Source organism: Oncorhynchus keta, chromosome 9, assembly GCF_023373465.1.
Source record: "Oncorhynchus keta strain PuntledgeMale-10-30-2019 chromosome 9, Oket_V2, whole genome shotgun sequence".
NCBI lineage: Eukaryota > Metazoa > Chordata > Actinopteri > Salmoniformes > Salmonidae > Oncorhynchus > Oncorhynchus keta.
The window spans coordinates 9117718-9138222 of NC_068429.1; the positions used below are offsets into that span (position 1 = coordinate 9117718).

The 20505-nt window shown below is 41.0% G+C and overlaps 3 protein-coding genes and 1 long non-coding RNA gene across 34 annotated transcripts in view; all 4 read right to left on the reverse strand.

The window, feature by feature from the left end:
* LOC118373458 (fibrillin-2) overlaps nucleotides 1-7137 on the reverse strand; it is a 299186-nt gene extending 292049 nt beyond the window's left edge. The window contains exons 1-4 of the mRNA XM_052526019.1: nucleotides 6651-7137; nucleotides 6049-6131; nucleotides 999-1097; nucleotides 595-690 (exon numbers count right to left, since the gene is read on the reverse strand). Of these exons, the coding sequence (XP_052381979.1) occupies nucleotides 595-690; nucleotides 999-1097; nucleotides 6049-6131; nucleotides 6651-6835 (463 nt within the window). The 5' untranslated portion in view covers nucleotides 6836-7137. The remainder of the gene's footprint in view (nucleotides 1-594; nucleotides 691-998; nucleotides 1098-6048; nucleotides 6132-6650) is intronic.
* A 1399-nt stretch (nucleotides 7138-8536) lies between these two features.
* The window catches only part of LOC118387246 (long-chain fatty acid transport protein 6), a 28587-nt gene continuing 16618 nt past the window's right edge, over nucleotides 8537-20505 (reverse strand). Inside the window, exons 9-10 of one of the 2 annotated variants that reach the window (XM_052525089.1) lie at nucleotides 11309-11439; nucleotides 8537-10724 (exon numbers count right to left, since the gene is read on the reverse strand). In XM_052525089.1, the coding sequence (XP_052381049.1) occupies nucleotides 10548-10724; nucleotides 11309-11439 (308 nt within the window). In that variant the 3' untranslated portion in view covers nucleotides 8537-10547. The remainder of the gene's footprint in view (nucleotides 10725-11308; nucleotides 11440-20505) is intronic. The other variant, XM_052525090.1, reaches the window with a different exon arrangement.
* LOC127931711 (uncharacterized) lies at nucleotides 11449-20487 on the reverse strand. 30 transcript variants are annotated; one of them, XM_052525094.1, is made up of 6 exons: nucleotides 20344-20487; nucleotides 20236-20289; nucleotides 19966-20073; nucleotides 19102-19155; nucleotides 17719-17772; nucleotides 11449-14173 (listed from the first exon to the last, which is right to left on the reverse strand). In XM_052525094.1, the coding sequence occupies exons 1-6, from the start codon at nucleotides 20473-20475 to the stop codon at nucleotides 13703-13705; spliced, it is 873 nt and encodes a 290-aa protein (XP_052381054.1). In that variant the 5' UTR covers nucleotides 20476-20487; the 3' UTR covers nucleotides 11449-13702. The 30 variants fall into 30 exon arrangements, 5 of the variants coding, with proteins under 5 accessions (XP_052381054.1, XP_052381055.1, XP_052381053.1 ...); XM_052525095.1 differs by having other exon boundaries at nucleotides 11449-14065; nucleotides 14120-14173; nucleotides 20236-20487; XM_052525093.1 differs by having other exon boundaries at nucleotides 11449-14011; nucleotides 14066-14173; nucleotides 20236-20487.
* LOC127931712 (uncharacterized) lies at nucleotides 14180-14517 on the reverse strand. The gene is made up of 3 exons (XR_008142617.1): nucleotides 14448-14517; nucleotides 14348-14401; nucleotides 14180-14281 (listed from the first exon to the last, which is right to left on the reverse strand). It is a non-coding gene; the product is annotated as an uncharacterized LOC127931712 (long non-coding RNA).

A 20505-nucleotide genomic window follows, 5' to 3' on the forward strand; every position in this document is an offset into this window, starting at 1 on the left:
AAAAAAATGTAGGTGAGCCTCCCGAGTGGCGCAGCGATCTAAGGCACCGCAGTGCTTGAGAGGTCCCTACAGACCCGGGTTTGATCCTGGGTTGTATCACAATCGGCCGTGATCGGGAGTCCCATAGGGCGGCGCGCAATTAGCCCAGCGATGTCTGGGTTAGGGGAGGGTTTGGCCGGTGGGGCTTTACTTGGCCCGTCGCGCTCTAGCGACTCCTTGTGGCGGGCCGGATGCCTGCAGGCTGACTTCAGTCATCAGTTGAACGGTGTTTCCTCTCTCTCACTAATTGGTGCAGCTGGATTCAGAGGCGCGGTGAGGCGGGTCATGTTTCGGAGGACACATGACTCGACCGTCGCCTGTCCCGAGCCCGTTTGGGACTTGAAGCGATGAGACAAGATCGAAATTGAGGAGAAAAAGGGGGTAAAATACAGAGGAAAATATATATATATATATATATATATTATACATTAGTGAATTAAAGCAAGTAGCCTAAACGCCAACGAACACTTGCAATGCAGATTTAGCACAATTGGTGCTTACTGTATCTACTACACTGTGTAAACGGGCTGCATTTACATCATAGTGTATACTCACGTTGTCCACAGTAGGAGCCTGAGAAGCCCTTCTGACACTGACAGTGGTCTTCGGCACAGAGGCCACCGTTCATACACCTGATGTTACACTGCTGGGCTAGAGGAGCAACAGGACAGGACCACGGCATATATTGGTCAACATCCCATTCACAACTTTCGTGTGAAGTGAGCGAGCAGAGGAGGGTTGAACGAGATAAACAGGATGGTTAAAATACAGGTTTATTTGCTCTCTTTTTGTTTGGGTGGAATTCAAATGTCCAAAATACTAGTAAAACCCATTGTCAGACAGTATATTATAGGTGAAATAAACTAAACATATACAAAACACTCTCATAAAGCAATTTGTGGTTTTATATTGAAGAGGAAGCATGAAGAAGGCGACATGTAACATGGGGGAACACTTACTGGACTTTGTGCCACAGGTTGGTGCAATTTGGCCACTGGGACATGTGCACATGTTGGGCCGTGAGCAAAATCCATCTCCACAGCTGTTCCGGCAAATGGCTGTGGGGATGAGGACACACAAGAGTTTAGAGTAAATGAACATTGTCCGTCAGACCCTATTTGAGAACTACTACAGTACATGGGCCAGACAAAGAGCTTGTCCTAGCCTTCGTTAAATACAGTGCAAACCAAGTTTTTAAAAATATCACGTAGACCTTGCAAGCAGTGGAGTACAATGGGAAAACAGGAATGTGGAAGTTACAACCCATACAAAAGTAACATTGCTGTGCCAGGTTAGGTTTAGGTAGTCTATAGTAACATTGCTGTGCCAGGTTAGGTTTAGGTAGTCTATAGTAACATTGCTGTGCCAGGTTAGGTTTAGGTAGTCTATAGTAACATTGCTGTGCCAGGTTAGGTTTAGGTAGTCTATAGTAACATTGCTGTGCCAGGTTAGGTTTAGGTAGTCTATAGTAACATTGCTGTGCCAGGTTAGGTTTAGGTAGTCTATAGTAACATTGCTGTGCCAGGTTAGGTTTAGGTGGTCTCTAGTAACATTGCTGTGCCAGGTTAGGTTTAGGTAGTCTATAGTAACATTGCTGTGCCAGGTTAGGTTTAGGTGGTAACTCAAACTGTAATATACAATAGTAATTGTAAAGAATCCTCTGAGGGTCACAAGAAAGTAACTTGTGTGTCTGATTTAGAGAATCCTGTTTTACCCCGATAGTGTTGAATAATAATACCTATGCTATCTGTGTGTGCCCAAGAAATTCTAGTAGAATATACAGCGAGTGTACAAAACATTAAGAAAACCTGCTCTTTCCATGACAGACTGACCAGGTGAATCCAAGTGAAAGCTATGATCCCTTATTGATGTCACTTACTAAATCCACTTCAATCCGTGTAGATGAAGGGGAGGAGACCTGGTTAAATAAGGGTTGTTCCATTTTTTTTACAATTGAGACATGGATTGTGTATGTGTGCCATTCAGAGGGTGAATGGGCAAGACAAAAGATGTAAGTGCCTTTGAACAGGGTATGGTAGTAGGTGCCAGGTGCACTGGTTTGTGTCAAGAACTGCAACACTGCTGGGTTTTTCAAGCTCAACAGTTTCACAAGTGTACCTAAACTCAGCAAAAAAAAGAAACGTCCTCTCACTGTCAACTACGTTTATTTTCAGCAAACTTGACATGTGTAAAGATTTGTATGAACATAACTATATTCAACAACTGAGACATAAACTGAACAAGTTCCACAGACATGTGACTAACAGAAATGGAATAATGTGTCCCTGAACAAAGGGGGGGTCAAAATCAAAAGTAACAGTCAGTATCTGATGTGGCCACCAGCTGCATTAAGTACTGCAGTGCATCTCCTCATGGACTGCACCAGATTTGCCAGTTCTTGCTGTGAGATGTTACCCCACTCTTCCACCAAGGCACCTGCAAGTTCCCGGACATTTCTGGGGGGAATGGTCCTAGCCCTCACCCTCCGATCCAACAGGTCCCAGACGTGCTCAATGGGATTGAGATTCGGGCTCTTCGCTGGCCATGACAGAACACTGACACTCCTGTCTTGCAGGAAATCACGCACAGAACGAGCAGTATGGCTGGTGGCATTGTCATGCTGGAGGGTCATATCAGGATGAGCCTGCAGGAAGGGTTCCACATGAGGGAGGATGATGTCTTCCCTGTAACGCACAGTGTTGAGATTGCCTGCAATGACAACAAGCTCAGTCCGATGATGCTGTGACACACCGCCCCAGACCATGACGGACCCTCCACCTCCAAATCGATCTCGCTCCAGAGTACAGGTCTCGGTGTAACTCTCATTCCTTCGACGATAAATGCGAATCCGACCATTACCCCTGGAGAGACTAAACCGTGACTTGTCAGTGAAGAGCACTTTTTGCCAGTCCTGTCTGGTCCAGCGACGGTGGGTTTGTGCCCATAGGCGAGGTTGTTGTCGGTGATGTCTGGTGAGGACCTGCCTTACAACCGGCCTACAAGCCCTCAGTCCAGCCTCTCTCAGCCTATTGCGGAGTCGGAGCACTGATGGAGGGATTGTACTTTCCTAGTGTAACTTGGGCAGTTGTTGTTGCCATCCTGTACTTGTCCCGCAGATGTGATGTTTGGATGTACCAATCCTGTGCAGGTGTTGTTCCACGTGGTCCACGTGGTCTGCCACTGCGAGGACGATCAGCTGTCCATCCTGTCTCCCTGTAGAGCTGTCTAAAGGCCTCCTTGCAGCATGCCTAAGGCACATTCACGCAGATGAGCAGGGACCCTGGGCATCTTTCTTTTGGTGTTTTAAAGAGTCAGTAGAAAGGCCTCTTTAGTGTCCTAAGTTTTCAACTGTGACCTTAATTGCTTACCGTCTGTAAGCTGTTAGTGTCTTAACAACCGTTCCACAGGTGCATGTTGATTAATTGTTTAAGGTTCATTGAACAAGCATGGGAAACAGTGTTTAAATCCTTTACAATGAAGATCTGTGAAGTTAATTGGATTTTTACGAATTATCTTTGAAAGACCATTTTTTTGCTGAGTTTAGAATGGTCCACCACCCAAAGGACATCCAGCCAACTTGACACAACTGTAGGATGCACTCGAGTCAACATGGGCCAGCATTACTGTGGAACGCTTTTGACACCTTGTAAGTCCATACCCCAACGAATTGAGGCTGATGGCAAGGGGGGGGGGGTGTACAACTCAATATTAGGAAGGTGTTCCTAATGTTGGTATACTCAGTGTATTTGGCAGAAGAGACATGCAACTGGCATGCAGCATAATTGAAGCTGACATCTAACATTGATATGTCAATAATGGGAGAGCCTGAACTCTGATACTTCCCTCTGGCCACTTTCCAGAGTCAACAGCCCTTCAGGAGTCAGGTCCACTCTACTGACTCCAACATGACCCCTGGACACCACAGGAGAACTCTGGGTATGACCCCCTGTATGACCCATGGACACCACAGGAGAACTCTGGGTATGACCCCCTTTATGACCCTGGACACCACAGGAGAACTCTGGGTATGACCCCGTGGACACTACAGGAGAACTCTGAGTATGACCCCCTGTATGACCCCGTGGACACCACAGGAGAACTCTGGGTATGACCCCGTGGACACTACAGGAGAACTCTGGGTATGACCCCCTGTATGACCCCGTGGACACTACAGGAGAACTCTGGGTATGACCCCGTGGACACTACAGGAGAACTCTGGGTATGACCCCGTGGACACTACAGGAGAACTCTGGGTATGACCCCGTGGACACTACAGGAGAACTCTGGGTATGACCCCCTGTATGACCCCGTGGACACTACAGGAGAACTCTGGGTATGACCCCGTGGACACTACAGGAGAACTCTGGGTATGACCCCGTGGACACTACAGGAGAACTCTGGGTATGACCCCCTGTATGACCCCGTGGACACTACAGGAGAACTCTGGGTATGACCCCGTGGACACTACAGGAGAACTCTGGGTATGACCCCGTGGACACTACAGGAGAACTCTGGGTATGACCCCGTGGACACTACAGGAGAACTCTGGGTATGACCCCGTGGACACTACAGGAGAACTCTGAGTATGACCCCGTGGACACTACAGGAGAACTCTGGGTATGACCCCGTGGACACTACAGGAGAACTCTGGGTATGACCCCCTGTATGACCCCGTGGACACTACAGGAGAACTCTGGGTATGACCCCGTGGACACTACAGGAGAACTCTGGGTATGACCCCCTGTATGACCCCGTGGACACTACAGGAGAACTCTGGGTATGACCCCGTGGACACTACAGGAGAACTCTGGGTATGACCCCGTGGACACTACAGGAGAACTCTGGGTATGACCCCGTGGACACTACAGGAGAACTCTGGGTATGACCCCCTGTATGACCCCGTGGACACTACAGGAGAACTCTGGGTATGACCCCGTGGACACTACAGGAGGACACTGGGTATGACCCCTGGACAATACAGGAGAACTCTGGGCATGACCCCCTGGACACCACAGGAGAACTCTGGGTATGACCCCCTGGAAACCACAGGAGAGTTCTGGGCATATCTAACACCTTGCTCTTGCTGTTGTGACCGACCAAGTTACCGGGCCAAGCTGAGCCCCCAGGAGGAGCTGGAGGAAGTCTCAGGGAAGGGGGGCCAAGCCGGGTCCCCAAGAGGAGCTGGAGGGAGTCTCAGGGAAGGGGGGCCAAGCCGGGTCCCCAAGAGGAGCTGGAGGAAGTCCCAGGGAAGGGGGGCCAAGCCGGGTCCCCAAGAGGAGCTGGAGGAAGTCCCAGGGAAGGGGGGCCAAGCTGAGCCCCCAGGAGGAGCTGGAGGAAGTCCCAGGGAAGGGATATGCTAATAAGGTGCACAAACAATCTATGCTGCTAATTAAATAATGCATTTATTTGTATTGTCAACTAACGTTACTTTGAGGTGAGCAGGTTCGGTGTAAAGGTATCATATTTTCTTTCAACTTCACATTCTGTTATTCTTTCCCCCCGAGCGTTGTGGTTAGATGAGGAGTTTACTGGTTGTTAGAGATGTTTTGGCTCTCATCCCATGTTACTTATTAGTACAGTGAAAATAATTTATTATCCAACAATTATTTGGTGTCTTTACAGGTGCAAATCATGGCTTTAGGGCATAATGACACACCAATAATGCAAGGATTGGTATTTAAAGAAACATGTAGGCCTAACATCTGGTACATATATTGCATGGGAGAAGTCTTGTTTCCATAGAGAGCTTTTCCTAAACGTAGAATCAATATTCTGAAATCGTTCAATGCATTAGCTCTTTGGCTGTTGCTATGTATTTGTAAATGATTGTGTAAGACACATGCAATAACCCAGAAGCACTACATCCCAGTTATATGAGACATGTAAATTAGCACATCCTATTGGTCAATGGTCAACTGAGCCCTATGCAAAAAAATATATATATATTTCCTAGAGACCAACTCAACACAGAGATACTTTATTATCGTCAACATCTGCTGCGCTACTTACGCACGATACACTGGTTGCCCCCGGGCAAGGTTTTCCAGCCTGGACAACAGTAGGAGTGGAAACGTGATCCACACACATTGGGCCTATAGGGAAGGAGTTAGAAACAACAACAATTTGTCTGTAAATAATCATACTTGGTTTAAGAACTGCGGAAATTAATAATGGTTAGTTTAGGAATCTATTTCACACGCCTTTTTCACGCTTTTTAATTTGAAATGCATGGGGTGATGGTGGTCACAGAGCGACAAAAAAAGTCATCTTCTCTATTTAGAATAAAAATAGATGTCGATGTCAAGAGATACATACATTTTATTAATTGATTTCTTCAATTATTCCCCACTCATATTGCATATTCATCTCAGATGAAAAGACGAATACTTAACATTCAATTCTGCTCATGTTATGTTTGTGTAACAGTGGCATTTTGACAATATCATGACATTTGAAATATGTTTTTTTTTCTTCTGGTGGGTAGGATTTCTACCTTCAGTTCATGACATATGCTGCTAATTTTGTATTGTCAACTAACGTTACTTTGAGGTGAGCAGGTTCGGTGTAGAGGAATCATATTTTCTTTCAACTTCACATTCTGTTATTCTTACCCTCGTAGAGACTCCTGTTTTCCTCTTCTCCTCACTCGATTTGAGGCAGCCGTCTGATCTCCATCCACCTTGAGAAGCGTTTTCCTCCCGAGCGTTGGAGGGTCTTGTCCTGTTACTTTTACTAGGAGAAAACCCGTCAACGCCACCAGTCCAACCAAGCACGAAAAAATCCTCTTGGTCCACATCCTAAACAAACTTTTTGTCTAATTTTCCAATGTGTTGTTATTTAATCCGATGGAATAAATCTCAAGAATGGCTACACAGAGCACATTTTCCACTATCACCTATACCTACAAATACATGAAGTTAAAATAAAACGTAACAGAAAAAAAATAAAGTTTAGAACGAAAAATGTCGTGTTGCCTCTTGAGTTTCAAAGACGGTCCTGTAATGTCACCGCGGGAACGACACAGAGGAGGTCTGACTGGGCAGCAGACACAGATTTCAAATGAGGTGTATTGAGATACACCGCTGTCTCCACAGCCAAGAGACAGACCCTCTTGTGACTGATTTCAGCGGTCTGTTGAGAATACACTTCACGTGCCTAACGACATGTTTTCTTCCGTTGACAGCTACGAGCTGTTGCATTCAACATACACAAGTTGACAGAGCATGTGGAGAAAAGACGCCATTACAAATAAAGTTATTGATATGTAGAAATGAGTGTTTTAATATGAAAACAATATGTAAAACAAAAAGACAAGAGAAAACATTTTCACTGATTTGTTTCTGGGTTGTAATGGCCTGTTATTCGTTGGCTACTGAAGACAATCTGGCTACTAAAGACCATCTCTAATTAACGTTACTATCCAAGTAGCTTGAACATTTGTTTTATTTACAGCATGAATAATAATGCTTTGACATTACAATTTAGCCCACAGTTTATAAATAATGAGTTGTAAATTTAATTGGTTTAAATTAAGTTACTTATTTACAACGTAAACATACAGTATTCTCAGTTATATGCATTTAAACATAATGTTATTGGACAAATAGATAGTCTTGTCTTGCGCTACACAGTCTTTTTAATGAGCAGCTCTTCTGTAGTGTCATCTGTAATTTCCTCATCTGTCATGCAGGTTGTTTGGTTCCCCCCGGCATCTGGAATTAAAGTACAGCTATATCTCGGTATTTCCTGTGTGGCAATCCGGAAGACATGTTAATGAATGACTCCGCTATTTGTTTGGACATGTTTAATGTTTTATTTTACATCCTCTCTGGCTATATTTAACACAAATGAGTGATATGGTTGTCAGTATGGCGACTCAGTGTCAGTTTACGGAAGTGACGTTCAGTAATCTGTTTTCAAATACTACAACAGGTCGAAAATAGGGTATTTTAGAGCCCCCTAGTGGTGGCGGTGCACAGTTACATATAGAAAAGTATATTACTTGAGAAATAAATACTTTGAATATAATCTCGTCCCCAGCCTGCCTACGTGGTTAGGCTACTTTGAATATAATCTCGTCCCCAACCTGGCGTTTTGAATATAATCTCGTCCCTAGCCTGACGATATGAATATAATCTCGTCCCCAGCATGGCTACGTGGTTAGGCTACATTGCATATATCAGGGGTTCTCAAACTCAATTCCCGGAGGGCCTAGTGTCTTGTTTTTAGTTATTTCCGTTCAATCCGTATCGAATTAAGAGTTCCCAATTAATCAATGACCTTAATTTATCAATAAACTACAAGAGAAGAGCGAACACCTACAGACACACATCCCTCCAGGTATTGCGTTTGACACTCTTGGCATATATCCTCAAAGTGGGTGACGGGTCCCAAACATCACTTAGCAAAACACCATCATAGTGTAACTATACATTTTGTAAAGATTTTTTTTATTCTGTGGGAGAGAAATACAGTGACAAACACACAGGATATTAAACAGGTGATATAATTTATTCCAATGACAAATGTGTGTTAGGACTACTTATAATATAAGTAGACAATTATATATTGTGTATTAACTACATGCAATTACTGTCTATGTAAGCAATAATGCAAACGTGTGTATTATCAGGGACCACACTTACAAAAGGGGTGAAATAGCAAGACACACACACACACACACACACACACACACACACACACACACACACACACACACAGCAATGGAAATACTATGGTTTATTTCAACTGAAAGGAATGTTATGTTATATAATGTACTTAATTTTTTTTTATCAATCTGGGTCAGACATCACTTTAAAAACAGGGTGTAATTTTTAAAATGATAACAGACAGATTATGTCCTAGCGTGGTCTCAAAAGCAAAGGGAATGGGAATGTAATGTTGTTTGACAAGAGTACATGTTATAACACCACATTTAGGATGACTAGAGATATGTGTTGGAATCCAAACATAAAAAGGCCAGAAGGATGGCTGTATATATTTACACCCATCAGAAAATGAATGGTCGGCAAACGGGTAGTACGCAAAGTCAACTTGTATGTCTTTCCCTTTCCATAACCTCACTGAAACAATACCTAACCTTAACCCTCTTCCTAAACCGAACCTTAATTCATTTAACCTAAACGTAACCTGAATTCATTTTGGACCCTTATGCCCAAACTAAAAATGTTTTCCTTCTGTCGGTTAATATGCACTTTCAGGAATGTCAGGATGCAGATATGTAAGTGAGTCGCCAGTGTGCTGTTATGACATCATCTTCATAACCGCAAAACAAATGGGCATATAAAATATATATATAAAATATATATATATAAAATATAAAATATATAAAATATATATATAAAATATAAAATATATAAAATATATATATAAAATATATATATAAAAACACAAAATATATTCACATAAAATCTATGCAATAATCTAATACCTAATCATAAACCCAAAAATGAACCACGTTATCCAGGGCATACATACAATATGCCCGGTCATTATTCAAAACGTCACATAGTAGTAATGCATAAGCAGCGAGTTCCTGAAAGGGCCTAAATGTATAGAAAACAAGATATAGTTTTTCTGAAAGGTCTATGGATTAAAATGGTGGGATTATCTGGGTTAGTTTTTGCATTTCCCGCTCATGGTACAACTCGCAAAAAAATGTGGTTTCTAACCTCAAAAGGGTATTTTCCGGGTTAAGTAAAGGTTAAATTACATTTGCCATTGATAAGAACTAAATAACGGTGGTTACACTTGATAAAAAAACAGTTGCAAGTCTTAAAATCATTAATTAATTTACCATAATTTAATATCTTTGTAAATCATACTTATGGCTGGAAGTTGTTCATGACCATGTGACTTGACCAGGAAAAACTCAGTCTTAAATTTGGGGATATAATTAAGGCCCAGAGTTATGGACAAGAGAGGACCATTGTGGGTCATAAATGAGTCAAGCTTTAGGGGTTAACCTGCTGTAACACGTGCCGACTGAAGCCTGGTATGCGGATCAGCATGTGATGCCACATAGGACATAAAATTAAATTACATTTTAAATTCAATTAGATAGAATTTGACGTTTGTCAACCTTTCCATTTCACGTTGGATTGAGGCCTGCGAATTCTCCTGATGTACCATCTAGCAGTACATGGTACACAACGGACGGTGCAAAAATATGGACTCTTTTTGGACCACTTTTGAGGTATTAACTTTTAGGTAAACTATGTGGTTTTGCTGGCTCGGATGGCTCAGTCTTACTGTATACAGGTGCTAACTGTAAGATGCTTTGGATAAAAGCATCTGATAAAAATGACCATATTATATCATCCCTTAACGGAAACTTAACGGGAAAAAAAGTGGCTGGAAATTAGATGCACAGGACACAGTCAGTCAGTGAGGCTTCCTGGGTAAATAACACCTTTAAACAGTACTGTATATAAACCCGTTATAAATCAGAAATACACCTTTCTGTTTAGTCCTGCTGACCTGACAGCCTAGAGCCGTATCTTTCCGGAGACAATGTCATCATACAGAGACAGAGTGAGCGGGATGTAGTCCCTCTGGGATAGGTCCAGGAAATACAGGGACTCCTGGACGGCCTCAGGACTGAAGCCCTCCTGCACCAGCTTCCTCTTCTGCTGCTTAAAGGTCTCGGTCACATCTATGGATGTCTATGGAAGACAAAGGACAGAGTTGATGCTGAAAAGGGTCAGGGGGTTTAAATTCTAAATGCGCTTATGTGATATAACATTTTTTGGGGTTAGAGTTGAAGGGATCGTTCTTTTTATTGTGCTTTTTTTTTTTAAATGATCCATTTAAGGTTATTGTATTGAATGTATGTATTTATACAGAAGTGGTCCTTCTGTAGCTCAGTTGGTAGAGCATGGCGCTTGTAACGCCAGGATTGTGGGTTCGATTCCTGGGACCACCCATACGTAGAATGTATGCACACATGACTGTAAGTCGCTTTGGATAAAAGCGTCTGCTAAATGGCATATATTATTATTATTATATATTATAGCATGGTTTCAATTACAGTTTCTGAAAAGACCAAGAACAAAACTATTTAATTGATTTATCCATATTACGGTGGTACACTCCAGTACCAACCCGTATATTAACGTTATGTACGTATAAAATCACACACAGTTCATTAATAAGTAGTCACTCATTACGTTTAAAAAAACAAGTTTCAGTTTTGTGTGGGGATCATTTTTCCCCTGAATGGATATATGTGGTTTCAGGACTGTCTTACCTGGATCCGTAGAAACCAGGGCCACGAGTAAGCAGGGAGACTTTGGACCAAATGGTTGTAGAGTTTCTTACCATCCAGCTTTTGGTCCATCTTTAGGACGACGGCTGCCATACCTGCTCTGCCTTCATAACCTGTATATAAACAATGAGGATAATGTTACACACCTACTCAGTGGCCTTGTGGTTAAGGGTATCTGTTGTGAGATTGAATAGGTTGGGAGTTTGAGCACTGACCGATTCATACCAAAGACCGTACAAATGGGACCCAATGTGTCTCAGCTTGGCACTCAGCATTAAGGAGATTTAAAAAATAAAATAAAAATTAAACTAGTCAAGTCAGTTAACTTCTTATGGCTGGGGGCAGTATTGAGTAGCTTGGATGAATAAGGTTCCCAGAGTAAACTACCTGCTACTCAGGCCCAGTTGCTAATATATGCATATTATTAGTAGATTTGAATAGAAAACACTCTGAAGTTTCTAAGACTGTTTAAATGATGTCTGTGAGTAAAACAGAACTCATATGGCAGGCAAAAACCTGAGAAATAAATCCAACCAGGAAGTGGGAAATCTGAGGTTTGTAGTTTTTCAACTCATTGCCTATCGAATATGCAGTGTCTATGGGGTCATATTGCACTTCCTAAGGCTTCCAATAGATGTCAACAGTCTTTAGAATTTTGTTTGATGCTTCTACTGTGAAGGAGGGGGGAATGGGAGCTGAATGAGTCAGAGGTCTGCCAGAGTGCCATGAGCTGACCACGCGTGTTCACGTGAGAGTTAGCTTGCGTTGGAACATTATTGAAGATTTATGATAAAATCATCCTAAAGATTAATTCTATACATCGTTTGACATGTTTCTACAGACTGTAATGGAACTTTTGGACTTTGGCTGCCTGCGCCTCATGAATTTGGATTACTGGGCTAAACGTGCGAACAAAAAGGAGGTATTTGGACATAAATTATGGACTATCAAACAAATCAAACATATATGGTGGAGCTGAGATTCCTGGGAGTGCATTCTGATAAAGATCATCAAAGGTAAGTGAATATTTATCATGCTATTTCTGACTTTGTTGACTCCACAACATGGCGGATATCTGTATGGCTCGTTTTTGTGTCTGAGCGCCGTATTCAGATTATTGCATGGTGTGCTTTTTCGGAAAAGCTTTTTTGAAATCTGACACCGCGGTTGCATTTTGGAGAAGTTTATCGAATGTTCCGTGCATAACAGTTGTATCTTATCAATGCTTATTATGAGTATTTATTTAAATTGATGTGGCTCTCTGCAAAATCACCGTATGTTTTGGAAGCAAAACATTACTGAACGTAATGGATATAAATATGGATTTTTGGATATAAATATGAACTTTATCGAACAAAACATACATGTATTGTGTAACATGAAGTCCTATGAGTGTCATCTGATGAAGATCATCAAAGGTTAGTGATTAATTGATCTGCATTTCTGCTTTTTGTGACTCCTCTCTTTGGCTGGAAAAATGGCTGTGTTTTTCTGTGACTAGGTGCAGACCTAACATAATCGTTTGGTGTGCTTTCGCTGTAAAGCCCTTTTGAAATCGGACACTGGTGATTAACAACAAGTTTATCTTTAAAAATGGTTTAAAATACTTTTATGTTTGAGGAATTTTAATTATGAGATTTCTGTTGTTTTAAATTTGGCGCCCTGCACTTTCACTGGCTGTTGTCATATCGATCCCATTAACGGGATCTAAGCCATAAGAAGTTTTAAGAACAAATTCTTATTTTCAATGACAGCCTAAGAACAGTGGGTTAACTGCCTTGTTCAGAGGCAGAACAGATTTTTATCTTGTCAGCTCGGGGATTTGATCTTGCAACCATTCAGTCACTTGTCCAATGCTCTAACCATTAGGCTACCTGTCACCTAAGGCCTTGTGATTGTTTCCTGGGGGTGTACTTGTACATCCTGGTCCTATGAGGCCGTCAAGGCTACTTCTAAATGTTACATACATGTTGTTTCATGTTTTTCACCAAAATGTCATGTGATCCTATCTTCACCAATCAGTACAGTTGACAATGTGGGCCGATGCAATTTTACAAAACGAATTAGGTTGCAACGCATTGTAAGATGCGAATGTATGAATCAGATAAACATTTATATAATTTAGCAGACACTTAGAGCCTCTTTCAAGAGGAACCAGGGTTAAGTGCTTTGCTCAAGGGCACGTTGACAGATTATTTTTTTTACCTAGTCGGCTGGGGGATTTGAACTAGTAACCTTAACTGCTCGGCTAGCTGCTGCCCTATAAAATGTTGTAGTGAGACATTTTGGCCTGCATATTCATTTGCCAAGAAAAGGTGCTAAAATTGTTCTATAATAATGATTATTATTAACTGAAGTTATATTAGGCAAACATTTTCAACTAGGTCCAATATTGCTCTGCACCATTATAAAAAAAATATATATAAAAATCTTTTTTTTTGTACTAATGATGTCAGCGAGAACTATGACTTGGCACAGTGACACCATAGACATATGAATACTGTCATAAAGGATGTTGTTGACCTGGCACAGTAACACCATAGACATATGAATACTGTCATAAAGGATGTTGTTGACCTGGCACAGTAACACCATAGACATATGAATACTGTCATAAAGGATGTTGTTGACCTGGCACAGTGACACCATAGACATATGAATACTGTCATAAAGGATGTTGTTGACCTGGCACAGTAACACCATAGACATATGAATACTGTCATAAAGGATGTTGTTGACCTGGCACAGTGACACCATAGACATATGAATACTGTCATAAAGGATGTTGTTGACCTGGCACAGTGACACCATAGACATATGAATACTGTCATAAAGGATGTTGTTGACCTGGCACAGTAACACCATAGACATATGAATACTGTCATAAAGGATGTTGTTGAAATGGCACAGTAACACCATAGACGTATGAATACTGTCATAAAGGATGTTGTTGACCTGGCACAGTAACACCATAGACGTATGAATACTGTCATGAATACTGTCATAAAGGATGTTGTTGACCTGGCACAGTAACACCATAGACGTATGAATACTGTCATAAAGGATGTTGTTGACCTGGCACAGTAACACCATGAATACTGTCATAAAGGATGTTGTTGACCTGGCACAGTAACACCATAGACGTATGAATACTGTCATAAAGGATGTTGTTGACCTGGCACAGTAACACCTGACCTGGCACAGACATAGACATATGAATACTGTCATAAAGGATGTTGTTGACCTGGCACAGTAACACCATAGACATATGAATACTGTCATAAAGGATGTTGTTGACCTGGCACAGTAACACCATAGACATATGAATACTGTCATAAAGGATGTTGTTGACCTGGCACAGTAACACCATAGACATATGAATACTGTCATAAAGGATGTTGTTGACCTGGCACAGTAACACCATAGACATATGAATACTGTCATAAAGGATGTTGTTGACCTGGCACAGTAACACCATAGACATATGAATACTGTCATAAAGGATGTTGTTGACCTGGCACAGTAACACCATAGACATATGAATACTGTCATAAAGGATGTTGTTGACCTGGCACAGTAACACCATAGACATATGAATACTGTCATAAAGGATGTTGTTGACCTGGCACAGTAACACCATAGACATATGAATACTGTCATAAAGGATGTTGTTGACCTGGCACAGTAACACCATAGACATATGAATACTGTCATAAAGGATGTTGTTGACCTGGCACAGTAACACCATAGACATATGAATACTGTCATAAAGGATGTTGTTGACCTGGCACAGTAACACCATAGAACATATGAATACTGTCATAAAGGATGTTGTTGACCTGGCACAGTAACACCATAGACATATGAATACTGTCATAAAGGATGTTGTTGACCTGGCACAGTAACACCATAGACATATGAATACTGTCATAAAGGATGTTGTTGACCTGGCACAGTAACACCATAGACATATGAATACTGTCATAAAGGATGTTGTTGACCTGGCACAGTAACACCATAGACATATGAATACTGTCATAAAGGATGTTGTTGACCTGGCACAGTAACACCATAGACATATGAATACTGTCATAAAGGATGTTGTTGACCTGGCACAGTAACACCATAGACATATGAATACTGTCATAAAGGATGTTGTTGACCTGGCACAGTAACACCATAGACATATGAATACTGTCATAAAGGATGTTGTTGACCTGGCACAGTAACACCATAGACATATGAATACTGTCATAAAGGATGTTGTTGACCTGGCACAGTAACACCATAGACATATGAATACTGTCATAAAGGATGTTGTTGACCTGGCACAGTAACACCATAGACATATGAATACTGTCATAAAGGATGTTGTTGACCTGGCACAGTAACACCATAGACATATGAATACTGTCATAAAGGATGTTGTTGACCTGGCACAGTAACACCATAGACATATGAATACTGTCATAAAGGATGTTGTTGACCTGGCACAGTAACACCATAGACATATGAATACTGTCATAAAGGATGTTGTTGACCTGGCACAGTAACACCATAGACATATGAATACTGTGTAAAGGACTGTCATAAAGGATGTTGTTGACCTGGCACAGTAACACCATAGACATATGAATACTGTCATAAAGGATGTTGTTGACCTGGCACAGTAACACCATAGACATATGAATACTGTCATAAAGGATGTTGTTGACCTGGCACAGTAACACCATAGACATATGAATACTGTCATAAAGGATGTTGTTGACCTGGCACAGTAACACCATAGACATATGAATACTGTCATAAAGGATGTTGTTGACCTGGCACAGTAACACCATAGACATATGAATACTGTCATAAAGGATGTTGTTGACCTGGCACAGTAACACCATAGACATATGAATACTGTCATAAAGGATGTTGTTGACCTGGCACAGTAACACCATAGACATATGAATACTGTCATAAAGGATGTTGTTGACCTGGCACAGTAACACCATAGACATATGAATACTGTCATAAAGGATGTTGTTGACCTGGCACAGTAACACCATAGACATATGAATACTGTCATAAAGGATGTTGTTGACCTGGCACAGTAACACCATAGACATATGAATACTGTCATAAAGGATGTTGTTGACCTGGCACAGTAACACCATAGACATATGAATACTGTCATAAAGGATGTTGTTGACCTGGCACAGTAACACCATAGACATATGAATACTGTCATAAAGGATGTTGTTGACCTGGCACAGTAACACCATAGACATATGAATACTGTCATAAAGGATGTTGTTGACCTGGCACAGTAACACCATAGACATATGAATACTGTCATAAAGGATGTTGTTGACCTGGCACAGTAACACCATAGACATATGAATATACTGACCTCATAACCAGACATATGAATATGTCATAAAGGATGTTGTTGACCTGGCACAGTAACACCATAGACATATGAATACTGTCATAAAGGATGTTGTTGACCTGGCACAGTAACACCATAGACATATGAATACTGTCATAAAGGATGTTGTTGACCTGGCACAGTAACACCATAGACATATGAATACTGTCATAAAGGATGTTGTTGACCTGGCACAGTAACACCATAGACACATATAGACATATGAATACTGTCATAAAGGATGTTGTTGACCTGGCACAGTAACACCATAGACATATGAATACTGTCATAAAGGATGTTGTTGACCTGGCACAGTAACACCATAGACATATGAATACTGTCATAAAGGATGTTGTTGACCTGGCACAGTAACACCATAGACATATGAATACTGTCATAAAGGATGTTGTTGACCTGGCACAGTAACACCATAGACATATGAATACTGTCATAAAGGATGTTGTTGACCTGGCACAGTAACACCATAGACATATGAATACTGTCATAAAGGATGTTGTTGACCTGGCACAGTAACACCATAGACATATGAATACATATGAATGTCATAAAGGATGTTGTTGACCTGGCACAGTAACACCATAGACATATGAATACTGTCATAAAGGATGTTGTTGACCTGGCACAGTAACACCATAGACATATGAATACTGTCATAAAGGATGTTGACCTTGACCTGGCACAGTAACAGTAACACCATAGACATATGAATACTGTCATAAAGGATGTTGTTGACCTGGCACAGTAACACCATAGACATATGAATACTGTCATAAAGGTCATGATTGTTGACCTGGCACAGTAACACCATAGACATATGAATACTGTCATAAAGGATGTTGTTGACCTGGCACAGTAACACCATAGACATATGAATACTGTCATAAAGGATGTTGTTGACCTGGCACAGTAACACCATAGACATATGAATACTGTCATAAAGGATGTTGTTGACCTGGCACAGTGACACCATAGACATATGAATACTGTCATAAAGGATGTTGTTGACCTGGCACAGTAACACCATAGACATATGAATACTGTCATAAAGGATGTTGTTGACCTGGCACAGTAACACCATAGACATATGAATACTGTCATAAAGGATGTTGTTGACCTGGCACAGTAACACCATAGACATATGAATACTGTCATAAAGGATGTTGTTGACCTGGCACAGTAACACCATAGACATATGAATACTGTCATAAAGGATGTTGTTGACCTGGCACAGTAACACCATAGACATATGAATACTGTCATAAAGGATGTTGTTGACCTGGCACAGTAACACCATAGACATATGAATACTGTCATAAAGGATGTTGTTGACCTGGCACAGTAACACCATAGACATATGAATACTGTCATAAAGGATGTTGTTGACCTGGCACAGTAACACCATAGACATATGAATACTGTCATAAAGGATGTTGTTGACCTGGCACAGTAACACCATAGACATATGAATACTGTCATAAAGGATGTTGTTGACCTGGCACAGTAACACCATAGACATATGAATACTGTCATAAAGGATGTTGTTGACCTGGCACAGTAACACCATAGACATATGAATACTGTCATAAAGGATGTTGTTGACCTGGCACAGTAACACCATAGACATATGAATACTGTCATAAAGGATGTTGTTGAAATGGCACAGTAACACCATAGACATATGAATACTGTCATAAAGGATGTTGTTGACCTGGCACAGTAACACCATATGAATAGACATATGAATACTGACCTGGCACAGTAACACCATAGACATATCATAAAGGATGTTGTTGACCTGGCACAGTAACACCATAGACATATGAATACTGTCATAAAGGATGTTGTTGACCTGGCACAGTAACACCATAGACATATGAATACTGTCATAAAGGATGTTGTTGACCTGGCACAGTAACACCATAGACATATGAATACTGTCATAAAGGATGTTGTTGACCTGGCACAGTAACACCATAGACATATGAATACTGTCATAAAGGATGTTGTTGACCTGGCACAGTAACACCATAGACATATGAATACTGTCATAAAGGATGTTGTTGACCTGGCACAGTAACACCATAGACATATGAATACTGTCATAAAGGATGTTGTTGACCTGGCACAGTAACACCATAGACATATGAATACTGTCATAAAGGATGTTGTTGACCTGGCACAGTAACACCATAGACATATGAATACTGTCATAAAGGATGTTGTTGACCTGGCACAGTAACACCATAGACATATGAATACTGTCATAAAGGATGTTGTTGACCTGGCACAGTAACACCATAGACATATGAATACTGTCATAAAGGATGTTGTTGACCTGGCACAGTGACACCATAGACATATGAATACTGTCATAAAGGATGTTGTTGACCTGGCACAGTAACACCATAGACATATGAATACTGTCATAAAGGATGTTGTTGACCTGGCACAGTAACACCATAGACATATGAATACTGTCATAAAGGATGTTGTTGACCTGGCACAGTAACACCATAGACATATGAATACTGTCATAAAGGATGTTGTTGACCTGGCACAGTAACACCATAGACATATGAATACTGTCAGAAAGGATGTTGTTGACCTGGCACAGTAACACCATAGACATATGAATACTGTCATAAAGGATGTTGTTGACCTGGCACAGTAACACCATAGACATATGAATACTGTCATAAAGGATGTTGTTGACCTGGCACAGTAACACCATAGACATATGAATACTGTCATAAAGGATGTTGTTGACCTGGCACAGTAACACCATAGACATATGAATACTGTCATAAAGGATGTTGTTGACCTGGCACAGTAACACCATAGACATATGAATACTGTCATAAAGGATGTTGTTGACCTGGCACAGTAACACCATAGACATATGAATACTGTCATAAAGGATGTTGTTGACCTGGCACAGTAACACCATAGACATATGAATACTGTCATAAAGGATGTTGTTGACCTGGCACAGTAACACCATAGACATATGAATACTGTCATAAAGGATGTTGTTGACCTGGCACAGTAACACCATAGACATATGAATACTGTCATAAAGGATGTTGTTGACCTGGCACAGTAACACCATAGACATATGAATACTGTCATAAAGGATGTTGTTGACCTGGCACAGTAACACCATAGACATATGAATACTGTCATAAAGGATGTTGTTGACCTGGCACAGTGACACCATAGACATATGAATACTGTCATAAAGGATGTTGTTGACCTGGCACAGTAACACCATAGACATATGAATACTGTCATAAAGGATGTTGTTGACCTGGCACAGTAACACCATAGACATATGAATACTGTCATAAAGGATGTTGTTGACCTGGCACAGTAACACCATAGACATATGAATACTGTCATAAAGGATGTTGTTGACCTGGCACAGTAACACCATAGACATATGAATACTGTCAGAAAGGATGTTGTTGACCTGGCACAGTAACACCATAGACATATGAATACTGTCATAAAGGATGTTGTTGACCTGGCACAGTGACACCATAGACATATGAATACTGTCATAAAGGATGTTGTTGACCTGGCACAGTGACACCATAGACATATGAATACTGTCATAAAGGATGTTGTTGACCTGGCACAGTAACACCATAGACATATGAATACTGTCATAAAGGATGTTGTTGACCTGGCACAGTAACACCATAGACATATGAATACTGTCATAAAGGATGTTGTTGAC

Coding starts and splice junctions, on each gene's coding strand:
- LOC127931711 (XM_052525091.1), bottom strand. CDS start 20,475: ATGTCTATGGTGTTACTGTGCCAGGTCAACAACATCCTTTATGACAGT. Junction 20,074..20,235: donor CTATGGTGTTACTGTGCCAG/GTCAACAACATC, acceptor TTACTGTGCCAG/GTCAACAACATCCTTTATGA. Junction 19,156..19,965: donor CTATGGTGTCACTGTGCCAG/GTCAACAACATC, acceptor TTACTGTGCCAG/GTCAACAACATCCTTTATGA.